Genomic DNA, 15032 nt, shown 5'->3' with positions numbered 1-15032 from the left:
TTCTCCCCCATTGCAAGTCTATGGGAATGCAAAAGCAGCTTAAAGCAGGTCCAGTCACCTGCAGTGAACTCTTCTGAGATGATCTCAGAAATATATTGGTTTGATGTCTAAGACATGTTGCATTTACTCATCAAAGCCCATTGACGCAGGCTTTAATAATATCCAGGGTATGCGAAGTGTGTTTTGTTACCTGAAATATATTGGTTAAGGGTGTACTAAGTAAGGGAGGGGTTGGACTGTGCATGTTGGAATTTGGGTCCTCATTTTAACCTAAACAACATTTAAGGTCAGGTACAGATCTTGAGTGAGAAGGCCTAGCTCGCAGTCAGCATTCCAATTCATAACAGAAGTGTTTAGTAGGGTTGAGGTCAGTTCTCTGTACAGGCCAGACTAAACTCCTCAAACCATATCTTTGTGGACATGTAGCGCATGCAAGGACACACCCTGTTCACCTTAAGACTAAAAACTTTATTGTTCAAGTTGCAGCATGAACAGCATGACACTCCAACCCACTCCTTCCACTGATGTGTTTCCCCCCTAGTGCAGTTTATTCATAGAGCTTTCTCATTAAGCTCCACTAAGGGGTGAAACGCATCGGATTTGGAGTAACTGTGTTCATGCTGGAACATTGGAACTTTAGCAGTAAAGTTGTTTTCTTTATCGTGCATCATGGGACACAGAGCCATAATAGTTACTATGTGGGTTATAGGCCACCTTCAGGTGATGGACACCGGCATACCCTAAGACAGGGAGTACTATATAACCCCTCCCACTACTGGGAGTACTTCAGTTTTTTCGACAGTGTCTTAGGTGTTGGTCACGAGTAAAGATGTGCTATGCTGAGCTCCACTGGTATATTCCTTGCTGGGGCAAGCTATGCGACCGGATCCATTCAAAGTGTCTTTTTAGGCCGAATTGAATGGTACCCGGGCCTCGTGAAGGAAGAAACGAGGTTTAGGGTTTAGCCCATAACGCTTCTCTTTTTAGAGAGCTGGACCCCGGGATCCAGTACTTTGGTTTTTTCAGCCATAAAGGTTTCCTGGCGGGGTGCTTTACGGGTCCAGGAGTGCGGCTCCCCCGATAAAAAGGGGCCCCGGTTCCTGAAGATTTTTTTTTTTTTAAATTGGATTTTTATTTAAGGATTTCAAAGGAAATACAACAAAGAGTTAACGTCAAACAATTGACAGTACAAAATGAGTACAATCATTCAAAAAGTATAAAACGGAAATTTTTCCAGAGCAAGATTACAGTAATACCAGTGTCACAGGTTAACAAAATGACAAGTATATAAATCATAGGAGAAAAGTGTAAATAGGAATCAAGGTGGGAGGGGACCCAGGGAGGGGTCATTCTGGATATATTAGTAGTTCACATCATAAGAATTGTCCCTCCCTGGATCAGGAATTAGCGGGTTGCCAGGAGCGCCTATTCCTGAAGATTTTTTAACGGAGCCCACCATGAAGGGTGAAGATTGGGTCTGATTGGTTTTACCACAGAATCCCTGCGGCGGGAAAGGTAAGTCGAGATTTCAAAGGAATTTTAAATTCTCTTATGAATTGTCTCCTTTAAAAGTAAATGTTGTCATGCCTAAAAGTCACCACTGGGGGCTGTGTAGAGCACATACCTTGTCATGCTTTCCTCCGATCACCCTGTCTCAGCAGAAATGGCAGACTTCCCTTCGGCTAGCAGTCCCATGCCTCCAGTAAGATGTTGGGGGGGGGATTTTTTTCCAAAGACACCCCCCACCTAGGCAGAAGCTCTCCCCCCTTCTCCCTGGATTGAGGGGGGAGCCAGAACAATCGGCGGATGCCGCTCCGTTCCCCACCACCTCTGCACGGCGGTTTTGTCAGCTCTCCTCCTCGCTACCCCCCCCACACACACACACACACACACACACACACACCCACACAGGCCAATCCCGTCGGATCAGAGGCCCGCGTCCGTGCGTGAAAAACGCCTTTTTTGAAAAGAGGAGGAGGGGGGTTGCGGTGGAAATACGGAGGGGGCGTGGCTTAGCGCGGCGTGAGGGCGCAGCGCAGGAGTACACTTAAAAAGCTCCATTTTGCTGACTGCAAGCTGTCGGGGGGACACGAGCAAAAAGGGGGCATGTAAGTGGTGACACAGGCATTCCCTTGGCACATTTACTAAAACACCAGGCTGAGCGCTAATAGCAGTGGCAGTTGCTGGACTATTTGCTCAAGCAGTGGGTGCAAATTCTTCTAGTAGTACCTCTGCATTTGTGCATCGGGCTAGACTAATTTCTCTCAGGGGACCGTGAAGGGGCTGATGACTCCTCTTCTGAGTGGTCAAATGCGGAAGGACCTCCTTCAGCTTCACAATCTGAAAGATTGATGGTGCAATCTCTTACTGAGATGGTCCATTCCACATTTATGCTATCCTTAACTGAGCCGGTTGATAAGCCCACTTCTTGTTTGGGTTCACTAAAGCCTCCTCACACTGTGTATACCTTTCCTGTCCATTCATTGTTGGAAAAGCTTATGTATTCTGAGTGGGATCACCCAGATAAGCATTTTTTTTTCTCCTAAAAAGTTTTCAAAACTTTATCCTATGGAGGAAAAATTCACTAAGAAGTGGGAGATACCAGCAATTGACGCTGCTACATCCTCTGTGAATAAAAGTTTGACTTGTCCGGTAGACAATGCTCAAATGCTTAGGGATCCAATGGATAAGAAGTTGGAATTCCTATTAAAATACACTTCTTCTCTGGCAGGTTCAGTGACTCAACCTGCGCTGGCAGCAATTGGTGTATGTCAATCCTTGAGAGACCAGTTTAAACAGGTGCTCAAGGTTATTCCTGATCAGCAGGCCTAGGATTTAGCCGAGCTACCAGGGACTTTATGCAAAAGCACTATGAGAGCTTCTGTTCTCCAGGCCTCACGCCTTATGCTTGGGCTGGTACATATGCATAGAATCTTATGGCTGAAAAAATTGGTCAGCCGAAGCGCCATGCAAAAAGCTCCTGGCTAGTTTTCCTTTTCACGGTGAACGGTTGTTCGGGGATGATTTGGATAAATACATCCAAAAAATTTCTAGTGGAAAAAGTATGCTTTTGCCAGTTAGAAAGAGGAGTAAATGTATTTCATTTAAACAAGCTCCTTCTCCAGTGCCAGGGGCGTCTGCCTCCAGGCAGTCACGACGGCCTCCGCCATCAAGTTTAAAAGGTAAACCTCAGGGTCAACCCCAGGGACAAAAGAAGTCCTGGGGGAGGAAACCTACGAGACAAAATACTAAAGCCTCCTTATGAAGGGGCGCCCCTGCTCGCTCAAGTGGGGGAAGACTTCTGCAGTTCTTAAGGGTCTGGCAGGAAGAGTGTCGAGACAGATGGGTGACTTCCTCAATAACTCTAGGGTACAAACTTGAGTTCCGAAAGTTCCCATCTCCTCGTTTTCTCAGATCAAACGTTCCCAGGGATCCAGGGAAAAAAGTCTCTCTTTCAAGCACTGGACCATCTTTTGTCTCAAAAAGTGATCTCCATGGTCCCCATGGAAGAGCAGGGATTGGGGTTTTATTCAAACCTTTTCACGGTACCAAAACCAAATGAGGATGTCAGACCCATTCTAGATTTAAAGATCTAAACCGGTTTTTGAATCCGCTCTTTTCGCATGGAGTCAATCCGATCAGTAGTCTCCATCCTACAAGGGGGAGAACTTCTGGCGTCAATCGACATCAAGGATGCATACCTCCATGTGCCTATTTTCCCCACTCGCCAGAAATATCTACGTTTCGAGATAGAAAATCTTCATTTTTAGTTTGTAGCTCTGCCTTTCGGTCTAGCTACTGCACCTCAAGTGTTTACAAAGGTCTTGGCCCCTCTTAGCCAGATTAAGGGCCTAGGGTATAACCATTATAGCTTACCTAGGCGATCTGCTCTTGATAGACCAGTTGGTAGCCCGCTTAGACCAAAGTAGGATCACCACAGTCAACTACCTGGAATACTTAGGTTGGGTTCTCAACCTAGAGAAATCCTCCTTAAAACCATCGGGGAGATTAGAATACTTGGGTCTTAGATCATAGATACAGCCCAGAAAAAGGTATTCTTGCCCCAGGCAAAGATCAGTGCCATAAAGGAACTGATTCAGGTGATCAAGGCAAAGAGGAATCCTTCTATTCGACTTTGCATGAGGTTGTTGGGAAAGATGGTGGCTTCATTCGAGGCCGTTCCTTATGCTCAGTTTCATTCGAGGCTGCTGGAAAACAGTATCCTATCTGCTTGGAACAGGAAGGTCCAAGCTCTAGATTTCCCAATGTGTCTGTCTCCAAGGGTCTCAGTTGGTGGTTGATAACCAAGAATCTGCATAAGGGAAAATCCTTCCTACCAGTTACCTGGAAGGTGGTAACAACAGATGCCAGCCTTTCAGGTTGGGGAGCAGTCCTGGAAGAGGCGACTGTCCAAGGGAAATGGTGCAGATCAGAAATGACCTTACCCATCAACATTCTAGAGATTCATTCAGCGCGCTTGGCCCTGTGGGCCTGGGCATTCAGGTTACAGAATTGTCCTGTCAAGATCAAATCTGACAATACCACAGCAGTGGCCTGTATTAATCACCGAGGGGGCACGAGAAGTCATGTGGCCCAGAGAGAGGTGAATCGCATACTAGCTTGGGCAGAAAACAATGTACCTTGCCTATTGGCCACTTCATTCCAGAAATAGAAAATTGGCAGGCAGACTGCTTGAGTCGCCAGCAGTTGTTCCCAAGAGAATGGTCCCTTCACCCCGATATCTTCCTGACAATATGCCGAAGATGGGGCATCCCAGACGTGGGTCTGTTTGCGTCCAGGTTCAACAAAAAGATTGATAACTTTGTGTCAAGAACAAGGGATCTGCTAGCGTGCAGAACAGATGCCTTGGTGTTCCCGTGGAATCAGTTCACGCTGATTTATGCATTCCCTCCTATTCTGCTGCTTCCACGACTTCTGCGCAGGATCAAGCAGGAAGGGAAGTCGGTGATTCTTGTGACCCCAGCGTGGCCCAGAAGATCCTGGTATGCAGAGAGCATAAGGATGGCGGTAGGGGACCCATGGACCCTACCACCACCTCTAGACCTTCTCTCTCGGGGTCCGGTATTCCATCCTACCTTACAAACGCTAAATTTAATAGTTTGGCTATGGAGACCCATATTCTGAAGAAGCGTGGGCTTTCAGGTTCAGTGGTATCTACCTTGATTAATGCAAGGAAGCCGGCCTCCAGAATCATATATTATGATTCTGGAGCGCATATGTCTCCTGGTGTGAATCCAGGGGTTGGCACCCCAGGAAGTATGTCATAGGTAGAATCCTTGACTTTCTGCAGATGGGGTTACTATCAAAGGCCAGGTCTCGGCCTTATCGGTATTATTTCAACGACCACTTGCTTCGCATTCTTTGGTCCGTAGCTTTATTCAGGGAGTAACGCGGCTTAATCCTCCAGTTCGGTCACCCCTGAACCCTTGGGACTTGCATTTAGTTCTGTTGGCATTACAAAAACAGCCTTTTGAGCCGATACGGCATATTCCCTTGGTCCTTTTGACAAGGAAACTCATTTTTCTGATAGCCGTATCTTCTGCAAGAAGGGTATCAGAGTTGGCTGCTCTTTCTTGTAAAGAGCCATATTAAATTATTCAGAAGGATAAGGCGGTATTGCGTCCTCATCCTAACTTTCTACCGAAGGTAGTATCAGGTTTTCATCTAAACCAGGATATTGTTTTACCTTCGTTTTTTCCAGAACCCTGTTATACGGGAGAGAAGTCACTACGTTCTCTGGATGTGGTGAGAGCAGTCAAAGTCTACTTGAAGGCGACTGCTCAGATTTGAAAAATGGATGTTTTGTTTGTGTTGCCTGAAGGTCCTAAAAGACAGGCAGCATCGAAATCTACCATTTCTAAATGGATTCGGCAAGTAATTGTTCAAGCTTATGGTTTGAAGAGGAAAATCCACCCTCTCAAATAAAAGCGCACTCCATTAGGGCTGTTAGTGCTTCGTGGGCAGTGCATCACCTATCTTACAAGGCTCAAATCTGCAAGGCCGCAGCTTGGTCTTCAGTCCATACAGTTACCAGATTCTATCAGGTGGATGTAAGAAGGCGTAAGGATATTTCCTTTGGGCGTAGTGTGCTGCAGGCAGCAGTATAAGTCCTCTGATCTCATGGTGCCCTACTTTTGTTGTGTCTCCCTCCCCTCAGTTGGCATTGCTCTGGGACATCCCACATAGTAACTACTATGGCTCTGTGTCCTGTGATGTACGATAAAGAAAATAGGATTTTTATAACAGCTTACATGTAATATCCATTTCATGGAGTACATCACGGGACACAGGGGTCCCTCCCCTCTTTTAATACACCTATATTGCTTTGCTACAAAACTGAGGTACTCCCAGTAGTGGGAGGGGTTATATAGGGAGTGGACTTCCTGTCTTAGGGTGTGCCAGTGTCCATCATCTGAAGGTGGCCTATAACCCACATAGTAACTACTATGGCTCTGTGTCCCGTGATGTACTCCAAGAAAAGGATTTTACAGGTAAGCTGTTATAAAAATCCTATATTTAGCCTGAAGTACATGTGCTACTGAGTCTAGAGGCAAGTAATGGATCCTGGAGGCACCTGCACCTGTGACATGGAGGGTTTGGAGTGGTATATAAACTGTAAGTGAACATGTCTTTACGAAGCTGGCTTTCTGCAAAAGGGCACATTTATGCTGGAAGACAAAAGGGCCTACCCTAAACTGTTGTCAGAAGATTAAAAGTGCACAATTGTAGAAAATGCATGCTGTAGCATTAAGAGTACCCTATACTACGAATAACTGAACTCAGTAGTTTGGAGGTGTTCACTTACTTTTGGCCATGTAGTGCATCTCCCAATATGGTGACTGATTGTAATGTAAATTTGGCCCAGCTGTTTTGGCCAGTACTAACGTGTTAATTTTTTCCTTCTTTTTAGTTGGTTAAAAGTAATTGACTATGTCAGTGACAAGAACATGCCAGCACTTCAGGGAACCAAGGTGACTGCTTACCAAAAGATGCATCTCATTTGATTCTTTGTACCTGTAAAATTCTGAAAGTATTACTCTACTTTCTTACCTATTGTAGCTAAAAGACAAGGAGCGGCAGATCATAAAAGAACGTTTTAAGGTAAATTAAAGCAGTTGTAAAGGCTTATATATTTTTTTTTACATAACAAACATGTTATACTGTCCATGTTATACTTGCCTGCTGCAATACCATTGCATAGAGTGTCCCCGAACCTCCTCTTCTGGGGTCCCTTCCCCTTTTCTTGCTGCTTCCTGTGGTGGGCTGTGTGCATCTGGTAACACACACAGCGCAGCTCAGACCCACCCCTGGCTTCCTCCTCACAGCAGTAGGAGCCAATGGTGAGGGTGAGAGGAAGATTTAGTGGAAGGTTTTTTACCTTAATACATGGAATGCATTAAAGAGGAACTGCAGTCTGCTCACATAATTTGTAATAAAAACATCTTTGCCATTCTGAGGCTTCCCTCCAACCACTTTGCATATTATTTTATATATACTGTGATTCTCTGTACTTGACAAATATGCTGCAGAAATCTCCTTTCACTGAGTCTGGCTGCAACCATTTTAACTGTGGGCAGCTGAAGCTGCTGCCTGTTCACTTCCTGGATTTACACACACACACAGAGGCACACCTCCAGCTCTGCAGGTCTCATTGGCCCTTTTATGATCCCCCCCCCCTTCCTGACAAACTCTCACGAGAGTTAGAGAGAGAGCTGTGCATGATGTTATAAGCATATGCTTATTACCAGACAAGAAAGAGGAAGTGGGCTGTATAAGGTATTTACTGGCAGAAAAAAAATGTTTTACTATCCAAAGTTAAAACAAGGGCAGAAGATTTGATAAATAGAAAGATGAAAAAATGACTGAAGGTCCGCTTTAAAACATTTCTTTAGTGATTCTTTAGAATCACTTTAATTCTTTTTATTTGAATCTGTCTTGACAATATCTATCTGAATATTTGTTTATGTGATTTCAGTTGGATTTTAAAGTGGTCCTGTCCTGAGCGAAGTATGGGGCTGCCTTCTGAAAGTCCCATATTCCTTGCCTTGTCTGACTTAAACAGGAACTTTACCCCGAGAGCCAAATTTACAATTAAGGCACTTTCTTTACTATCGCTGTCTAATGGTAGTTTAACCTATGCTATCAATTCTGCACTTGCACCTTTATTATTTTTCTGTCCCTCATGTTGTGATCACTCACCCCTTGTATGGCAGCAGCCATTTGTATTAAGGGCAACTGAAGCCAGCTCCCATCAAGTTCCTGGAGCTCCTGGCTTGGTACTCATGGCTAAGGGAAAGGAACTGCGCATTTATCTAAGGCTCGCCAGTTCCAAAATGTCTTGCAGGACAATTTCATGGGTCAGATGGTAAATGCACCAACTAGAAACAAAGCATTACCAGACTTACTGATTACCAACAATACAGACCTGATCACAGATGTGGAAATACGGGGAAATTTAGGAAACCGCGATCACAGATCAATTAGTTTCAGTATAAATCAAACTAATAGGAAACATAAGGGGAATACAAAGACACTGAATTTCAAAAGGGCCAACTTCCCTAAACTACGAGCCTTGCTAGAAGTTACAAATTGGGAAAAAAAATCTTAGGAACAAAGAACACAGAGGAGAAATCTGTAAGCTTTAAGAGCATATTAAATATTGGAATGCACTGGCTAATTCTCATGGGAAATCCATTTAAAAGAGCTAATAAAAGTCCTGGGTGGCTTAACTTCAAGGTAAAAAAAGCATATAAAAGCAAAGGAAGAAGGCCTTCAAAAAATACAAGACTGAGGGATCATCGCCAGCATTCCAACTTTACAAAGAATACAACAAGAAATGTAAGGGTGCAATCACGGTGGCTAAGATAGAATACGAAAGCCACATAGCGGAGGAGAGTAAGAAAAGTCCAAAGAAATTCTTTAAGTACATAAATAGTAAGAAAGGGAGGTCAGATCTTATTGTCCCATAAAGAATGATGAAGGGAATCTGGTTACTAAGGATGGAGGGATGGCGAAGGTATTGAATTTATTCTTCTCCTCAGTCTTCACAAGGTAATTGGGGGGCTTCAGTAACCAAAATTGTAATGTTTATCCTCATGACACGTCACAGGAAGCACCCTCATGGCTTACGGGACAGAATTAGAAATAGACTTGAAAAACCTAACATTATTAAGTCACTGGGACCAGATTGGCTTGCACCCAAGGATCCTTGAGGAACTCGGTCACGTAATTGCCAGACCATTGTTCCTAATTTTTAAAAACAGTCTACTGACTGGAATGGTACGTACCAGCTGATTGGAGAAAAGCCAATGTAGCACCAATATTTACAAAAGGACCAAGATACATCCCTGGGAATTACAGACCAGTTAGCCTAACCTCAATAGTATGCAAGCTCTTGGAGGGAATGATAAGGGACTATATACAAGATTTTACCAATGACAACTGTATCATTAGCAGTAATCAGCATGGATTGATGAAGAATCGTTCATGCCAAACCAATCTAATAACCTTCTATGAGGAGGTGAGCTATCATCTGGATAAAGGAAGACGTAGACGTGGTGTATCTGGATTTTGCAATAGCATTTGATACAGTTCCCCATAAACGTTTACTGTACAAAATAAGGTCCGTTGGCATGGACCATAGGGTGAGTACATGGATTGAAAACTGGCTACAGGGGCAAGTTCAGAGGGTAATAATAAATGGGGAGTACTCGGAATGGTTCGGGGCGGAAAGTGGGGTCCCCCAGGGTTCTGTCCTGGGACCAATCCTATTTTATTTATTCATAAACGACCTGGAGAATGGGATAAACAGTTCAATCTCTATTTGCGGACTATACTAAGCTAAGCAGGGCAATAACTTCTCTGCAGGATGTGGAAACCTTGCAAGAAGATCTGAACAAATTAATGGGGTGGGCAACTACATGGCAAATGAGGTTTAATGTGGAAAAATGTAAAATAATGCATTTGGGTGGCAAAAATATGAATGTAATCTACTCACTAGGGGGAGATCCTCTGGGGGAATCTAGGATGGAAAAGGACCTGGGGGTCCTAGTAGATGTAATACTGACATAAAATCACACACATAGGTTGGACTCGTGTCTTTTTTCAATCTCGCCTACTATACTATACTATAGGCGCAGCAAGCTCACACCTGTGCACACTCAGAGCGGGAACCCTTTGTTAACAAGTTATGATAAACAAAAATGCCCAAAGACTCATGGAATATTTGATGCTGATATCCCAGGCGTCAGCGGGTGGTACCTACTGCATTATTTTTATCTAGGCAAAAAAGGCAGAAGTGGGTGGAAGGGTTTAAAAAAAAAAACTATCCATTTTGTTAAAGGAAAGGGAGGTAATTAACATTAGAGTAAGAATGGTAAAAAAGGGTGAAGGTATGCTTTAAGTAATTTTGATACCTGGAATAAGCATGCTGTAAATGAGTGTCAGAAAAGTGTCAGAGCTCCTTATTGCTACCTGTTCTAGGTCAGCTGCGCAGACAACATTGGCTGTCATGCTGATGCTTTGGCTTCAGGGAACTAGCATTCTCCAAAAGAGAGTTCATCAATGACAACCTCCATAATCTCTCATAACAGAGTTCCTTTACGTTAAAGGATCTATTTCAGCAGTATGTGGCTTTATTTTTTTTCTCTTAAAATCTTTAAGGGGTTTAATGAAGGTCTGGAGGAGATCTGCAAGATCCAAAAGTCTTGGGCTATTCCAGACAAGAGACAGCGTGAACGGATACGCCAGGCTCAGAAGACCATCGTGCAGGAAGTGTATGGGGCCTTCCTACACAAGTGAGTTAGGTGCTTATAATGGGCCTTTTGATTAACTTGTTTTCATTTTTTGTTGTTTTTTATATTTGTATGGCTTATTTTTTGTATATCTTTAACACACAGTATCTATGATACTCAGTTTATAAACATGTTTGAATTTCTAACACTGGAATCTCCCCTTTTATTTAACCATTTATAAAACAGCAACAAAATTAATTTAATCTTTCACTTCACAAATACAAAAGGCAATGAGCTTATTCCTCCTTTAGGAATGGGTTGAAATTTTCTAATTAATCCCCAGTGACAGTGACCAACTGTGCATCTAGACCAAGGATATATAGAGCCACCAAACCAACTTGCATTCAGCTGTTTCAAACTTGTGAATGCAAGATATGTAACCAAGATTTCTGTGAAGTAGACAAAATGAAGAAAAATAGAGAGCAAGGATATTGTGATGAGACATGGAGTCACCAGAAGGCCATATGATACACTATTGTAAAATATTTCTGTGCTTATTTAAAACAGAAGGTGTTTGAATGATATTACTTCTGTCACAGGCAAACTGGACAGTGGGCCCTCTGTGCCATCTGCATGTTTGGTGGGGATGTGAGCTCTAAAAAGGGTAGAGGCATAGAGTCTAGGCAAAATTTGCTTTTTAAAATGGCTGCTCAAATATCGTGCGGCATAAATAAAAAAAAGCTGCAACAACCACCATTTTATTTTCCAGGATCTCCTTTCAAAAAATATGTTTGGGGAATTTTAAATAATTTTCTAGCCAAAAAAAACAGATGATTTTAACGTGAGAAATGTCAGAATTGGCCCATGTTTGCCCACACAGGGATTCACAGGTGTTCCATGCATCCCTGTGCAGACACTCCCATTGATGTCAGTCAGGACGTAGCAGTTGTAAGGACACAAGCACTGCTCCCAATTTGACAGCTGTGTGGATACACAATCTCAAAAACAAACAGTGTGAGTTTGGGGACTCGCACTGGCATGGATGTGTCCGGGCAGCCACTGCGTCCCAATTGACATGATTGGGACTGCCTGCACGGGGATGCACAGAACACGAGCATCCCCCTGCATGCAAACATGGCCCTCACACAGGTGTATGCTGTTAGTACGCTCATGTGAAATGATGCCTAAAAATAAATCTACAACTTTCAAAAAAATGTTAGATAAAGGTTTACAGCTTGCTGTAAAATAAATGTCCCCAATCTGTCTTAAAGTTAAGTATACCATTGAAAGCATTTTGTTATATCTTTTGGGTAAGTCAAACAAATGCCTGTTAATCCTGCCAGAAGTCCAGTGAGTTCATAACTTCCTGTGTGCTTTACCTGTGCTGCACTCTTATGAATAACACTGTTCCCAGAGCTCCTAGGGTGACAATGCTGCTTCTTCATAGATGCAGAACAGTGAGTATGCATTGTCACTCTAGCACAGGAAGCGTGTTGCTGACACAATCATCAGATACAAGCCTTATAAAAGAAATCTAATGCAGCCACCACATCATGAATTTAGAAAAACTTTAAAGAATATGTTAAAGCCCATCTCCACATTATAATTTGTATATAGGGCAGTCGTATTTACTTCATGCCATAATAGATTTACTCATACTCATTTACTGTGTCTGCCTTTGCAGATTCCTCCACTGTCTTAAATCTGAATTCCAGGTATACATTTTTTTATACATGGTTACATTGGTCAAGCTTTGACCTATGTAATTATGTATATACTATTACTTCTGGGTTCTGTGCTGAGCGGCTGGCCTGATGCATGGTAAATATAGGAGGTTGGCCTCTGAGCACAGGTGGCATTCAGAGATTGCTTTTACTGAATGAATGCAATGCTTTCTCTGATTGGAAGAAGAAGAGAGCGTGACATCACCACCTCACCTTTTCCAGTCGGGGAACGTGCTGCATTCATTAAGAAAATGCACAGCATTTATAATGCATAAAACAAGCCCCTCAGCACGAGACCCAGAAGCAAGTGGAGATCACTGGAGTAGCGGTGTCTAATTAAAGTAATATTAAAGGCTTCTATTTTTTTCCCTAAAATAAAATAGAGGTATATTCTTGCCTACTCTGTGAAAGGGCATTGCACAGAGCAGCCCCTTACCTATTCATCTGGAGTCCCCTGCTGGCGCTGTTTGCGCCTCCACTATTCTGAGTGCCTTTATAGCAACCCCTGTGCTATTGGGGCACAAGTGCGGGCATGCTTCTTAGCTGGGCTGTGTGTGTCCATAGACATGCCCCCTCCCCAACGGATTTGGCTGACGGCAAGAAGACAGACCAGCACTGCTACAGGCGGACACAGCACTGGATTGAGAGGGAACTCCGATAAGTATTTGAGGGGGATGGGGGAGAACAACTGGTGAAAGTTTTTTTTTTTTTACCTTAATGCAGTAAATGAATTACCCTTTAAAGTGATTGTAAAGTAATTATTATTTTTTTTGTTTTTAATAACAAACCTGTTATACCTACCTGCACTGTGCAGTGATTTTGGACAGAGCAGCCCAGATACTCCTCTTCACAGGTCCCTCTGCGGCACTCCTAACTCCTCCCTCCGGCCGGGTGCCCCCACAGCATACAGCTTGCAATGGAGGCACCGCGCAGGCCCGCTCCCGATCAGTGGATCTGTGTGTTCATTCACACACGGAGCTGTGGCGCAGCCCGGCCCCCTCTGTCTCCTGATTGGCCCAGTGGCTGGATCGAGAGGGGGCTCAGGTAGCATTAGGGGAGGCTGGGGGGACTGCTGCACACAAGAGGTTTTTTACCTTCATGCGTAGAATCTCCATGAAGGTAAAAGACCTTGCGCCTTTACAACCACTTTCAGTGATTATTCAGCTTCTAGACTGATCACACAAGTATGGTTTATACATAGTTACATTGATCCAGGCTTGACCAAATATCCATACCTGGAATTCCTCTTTAAGCATTTGCTCACAGTTTTGAACTTGTTCCCTTTAATCCATACAAGATTTGGTAATTTTTGTTTGTGCTGCTCTTTCCATTGCTATACGGCATCTCCCACAAGAACCATCATTATTATACTGCTTATATTTGGTTAGAGCTTTCATCTCCTACAACAGGAGATTCAGCAATTGTTTTTCAAGCTAGAAGATCTGGGAACTTCTAAAGCTGGCGGTGCATTACAGTTTTTTTTTTTTCAGCTGGAAAAAACGTAACTAATTTCCCAATCCACACATTTGAGGTGGATGGGGAAATCCTCCTTGCTGTGTCATTGCTAACCCCTCCATCAAAATATACTGATCAGAGCTGATTGAGTGAAAATATTATACCAACAATCCCATTCATGAAAAATCCATTGATAGATCATTTTCTCATGAACAGGAACGGGCATACATGGATCGAAATTTGGCCAATTTCTGCTGAACCGAACTAATTTTTGATCCATGAATTGCCAGCTTTTTAATGTTTCCACCTATACTCACATGTCAAGGTTATTGTATGCAATGCTGAAAACTTAATTTCATTGATGACCAAGATAATTGGTCAGTCTGTTTGTAGTCTTTGATTTTACATTAGAATACACCTGTGTATGAACTATATCCCAATACATCTTCACACTATTGTATGATAATAATAAATATTCAGGGTTTCAGTGCCATCCATCCATTCCTTTCAGCGTAATATCAGTTATCGTTTTTTATACAGTATTATCAGTCTTCCCTACACGCCTAGAAGCTAAAATCTCTTAATACTTTTTTCACTTTTTTTTTCCTGCAGATATGGAACAGGTGTCAGCTTTACTAAGAACCCAGATAAATATATCAAATATTCAGTGGAACATGTTGGTGAGATGATCGAAAGGCTCTTTGACACTTCAGCATAAAGGACTCTGTTCCTATTGAAGACGATGTATATAGTTATACACGAATGTCACATGACTGTACATATACATATATATATATATATATATATATATATATATATATATATATATATATATATATAAAAACTTGCCCTAATAAAAGATAACTGGACTTGGTTTTAGTTGTGGAGTAGTGTGGTCTGCATGTGTGTCCCTATTGTAATTAAGTGTTCTTGCATAGCAAGACCACTTACTGTTATCTCACATATATATTATTAGTGGGAATGCTTTAGCAGTCCCACTATTGTTATTAGTGGGAATGCTTTAGCAGTCCCACTATTATTCGATTTTATTAGTGGGAATGCTTTATCAGTCTGCTTTAGCAGTCCCACTATTGTTATT

General features: G+C 42.8%; 1 protein-coding gene across 11 annotated transcripts in view; it reads left to right on the top strand.

Annotated features, from left to right (window-relative positions):
• EXOC7 (exocyst complex component 7) overlaps nucleotides 1–14776 on the top strand; it is a 94771-nt gene extending 79995 nt beyond the window's left edge. For all 11 annotated transcript variants that reach the window (XM_073606146.1, XM_073606154.1, XM_073606147.1 and 8 more), the window contains 4 exons: nucleotides 6932–6992; nucleotides 7081–7122; nucleotides 10684–10817; nucleotides 14546–14776. In XM_073606146.1, the coding sequence (XP_073462247.1) occupies nucleotides 6932–6992; nucleotides 7081–7122; nucleotides 10684–10817; nucleotides 14546–14651 (343 nt within the window). In that variant the 3' untranslated portion in view covers nucleotides 14652–14776. The remainder of the gene's footprint in view (nucleotides 1–6931; nucleotides 6993–7080; nucleotides 7123–10683; nucleotides 10818–14545) is intronic.
• Nucleotides 14777–15032: the final 256 nt, after the last annotated feature.

This window comes from Aquarana catesbeiana, linkage group LG12 (assembly GCF_042186555.1).
Source record: "Aquarana catesbeiana isolate 2022-GZ linkage group LG12, ASM4218655v1, whole genome shotgun sequence".
In the NCBI taxonomy this organism is placed as follows: domain Eukaryota; kingdom Metazoa; phylum Chordata; class Amphibia; order Anura; family Ranidae; genus Aquarana; species Aquarana catesbeiana.
Note: the sequence above shows the minus strand (reverse complement) of the source record. Positions and strands in the feature narration are given on the sequence as shown.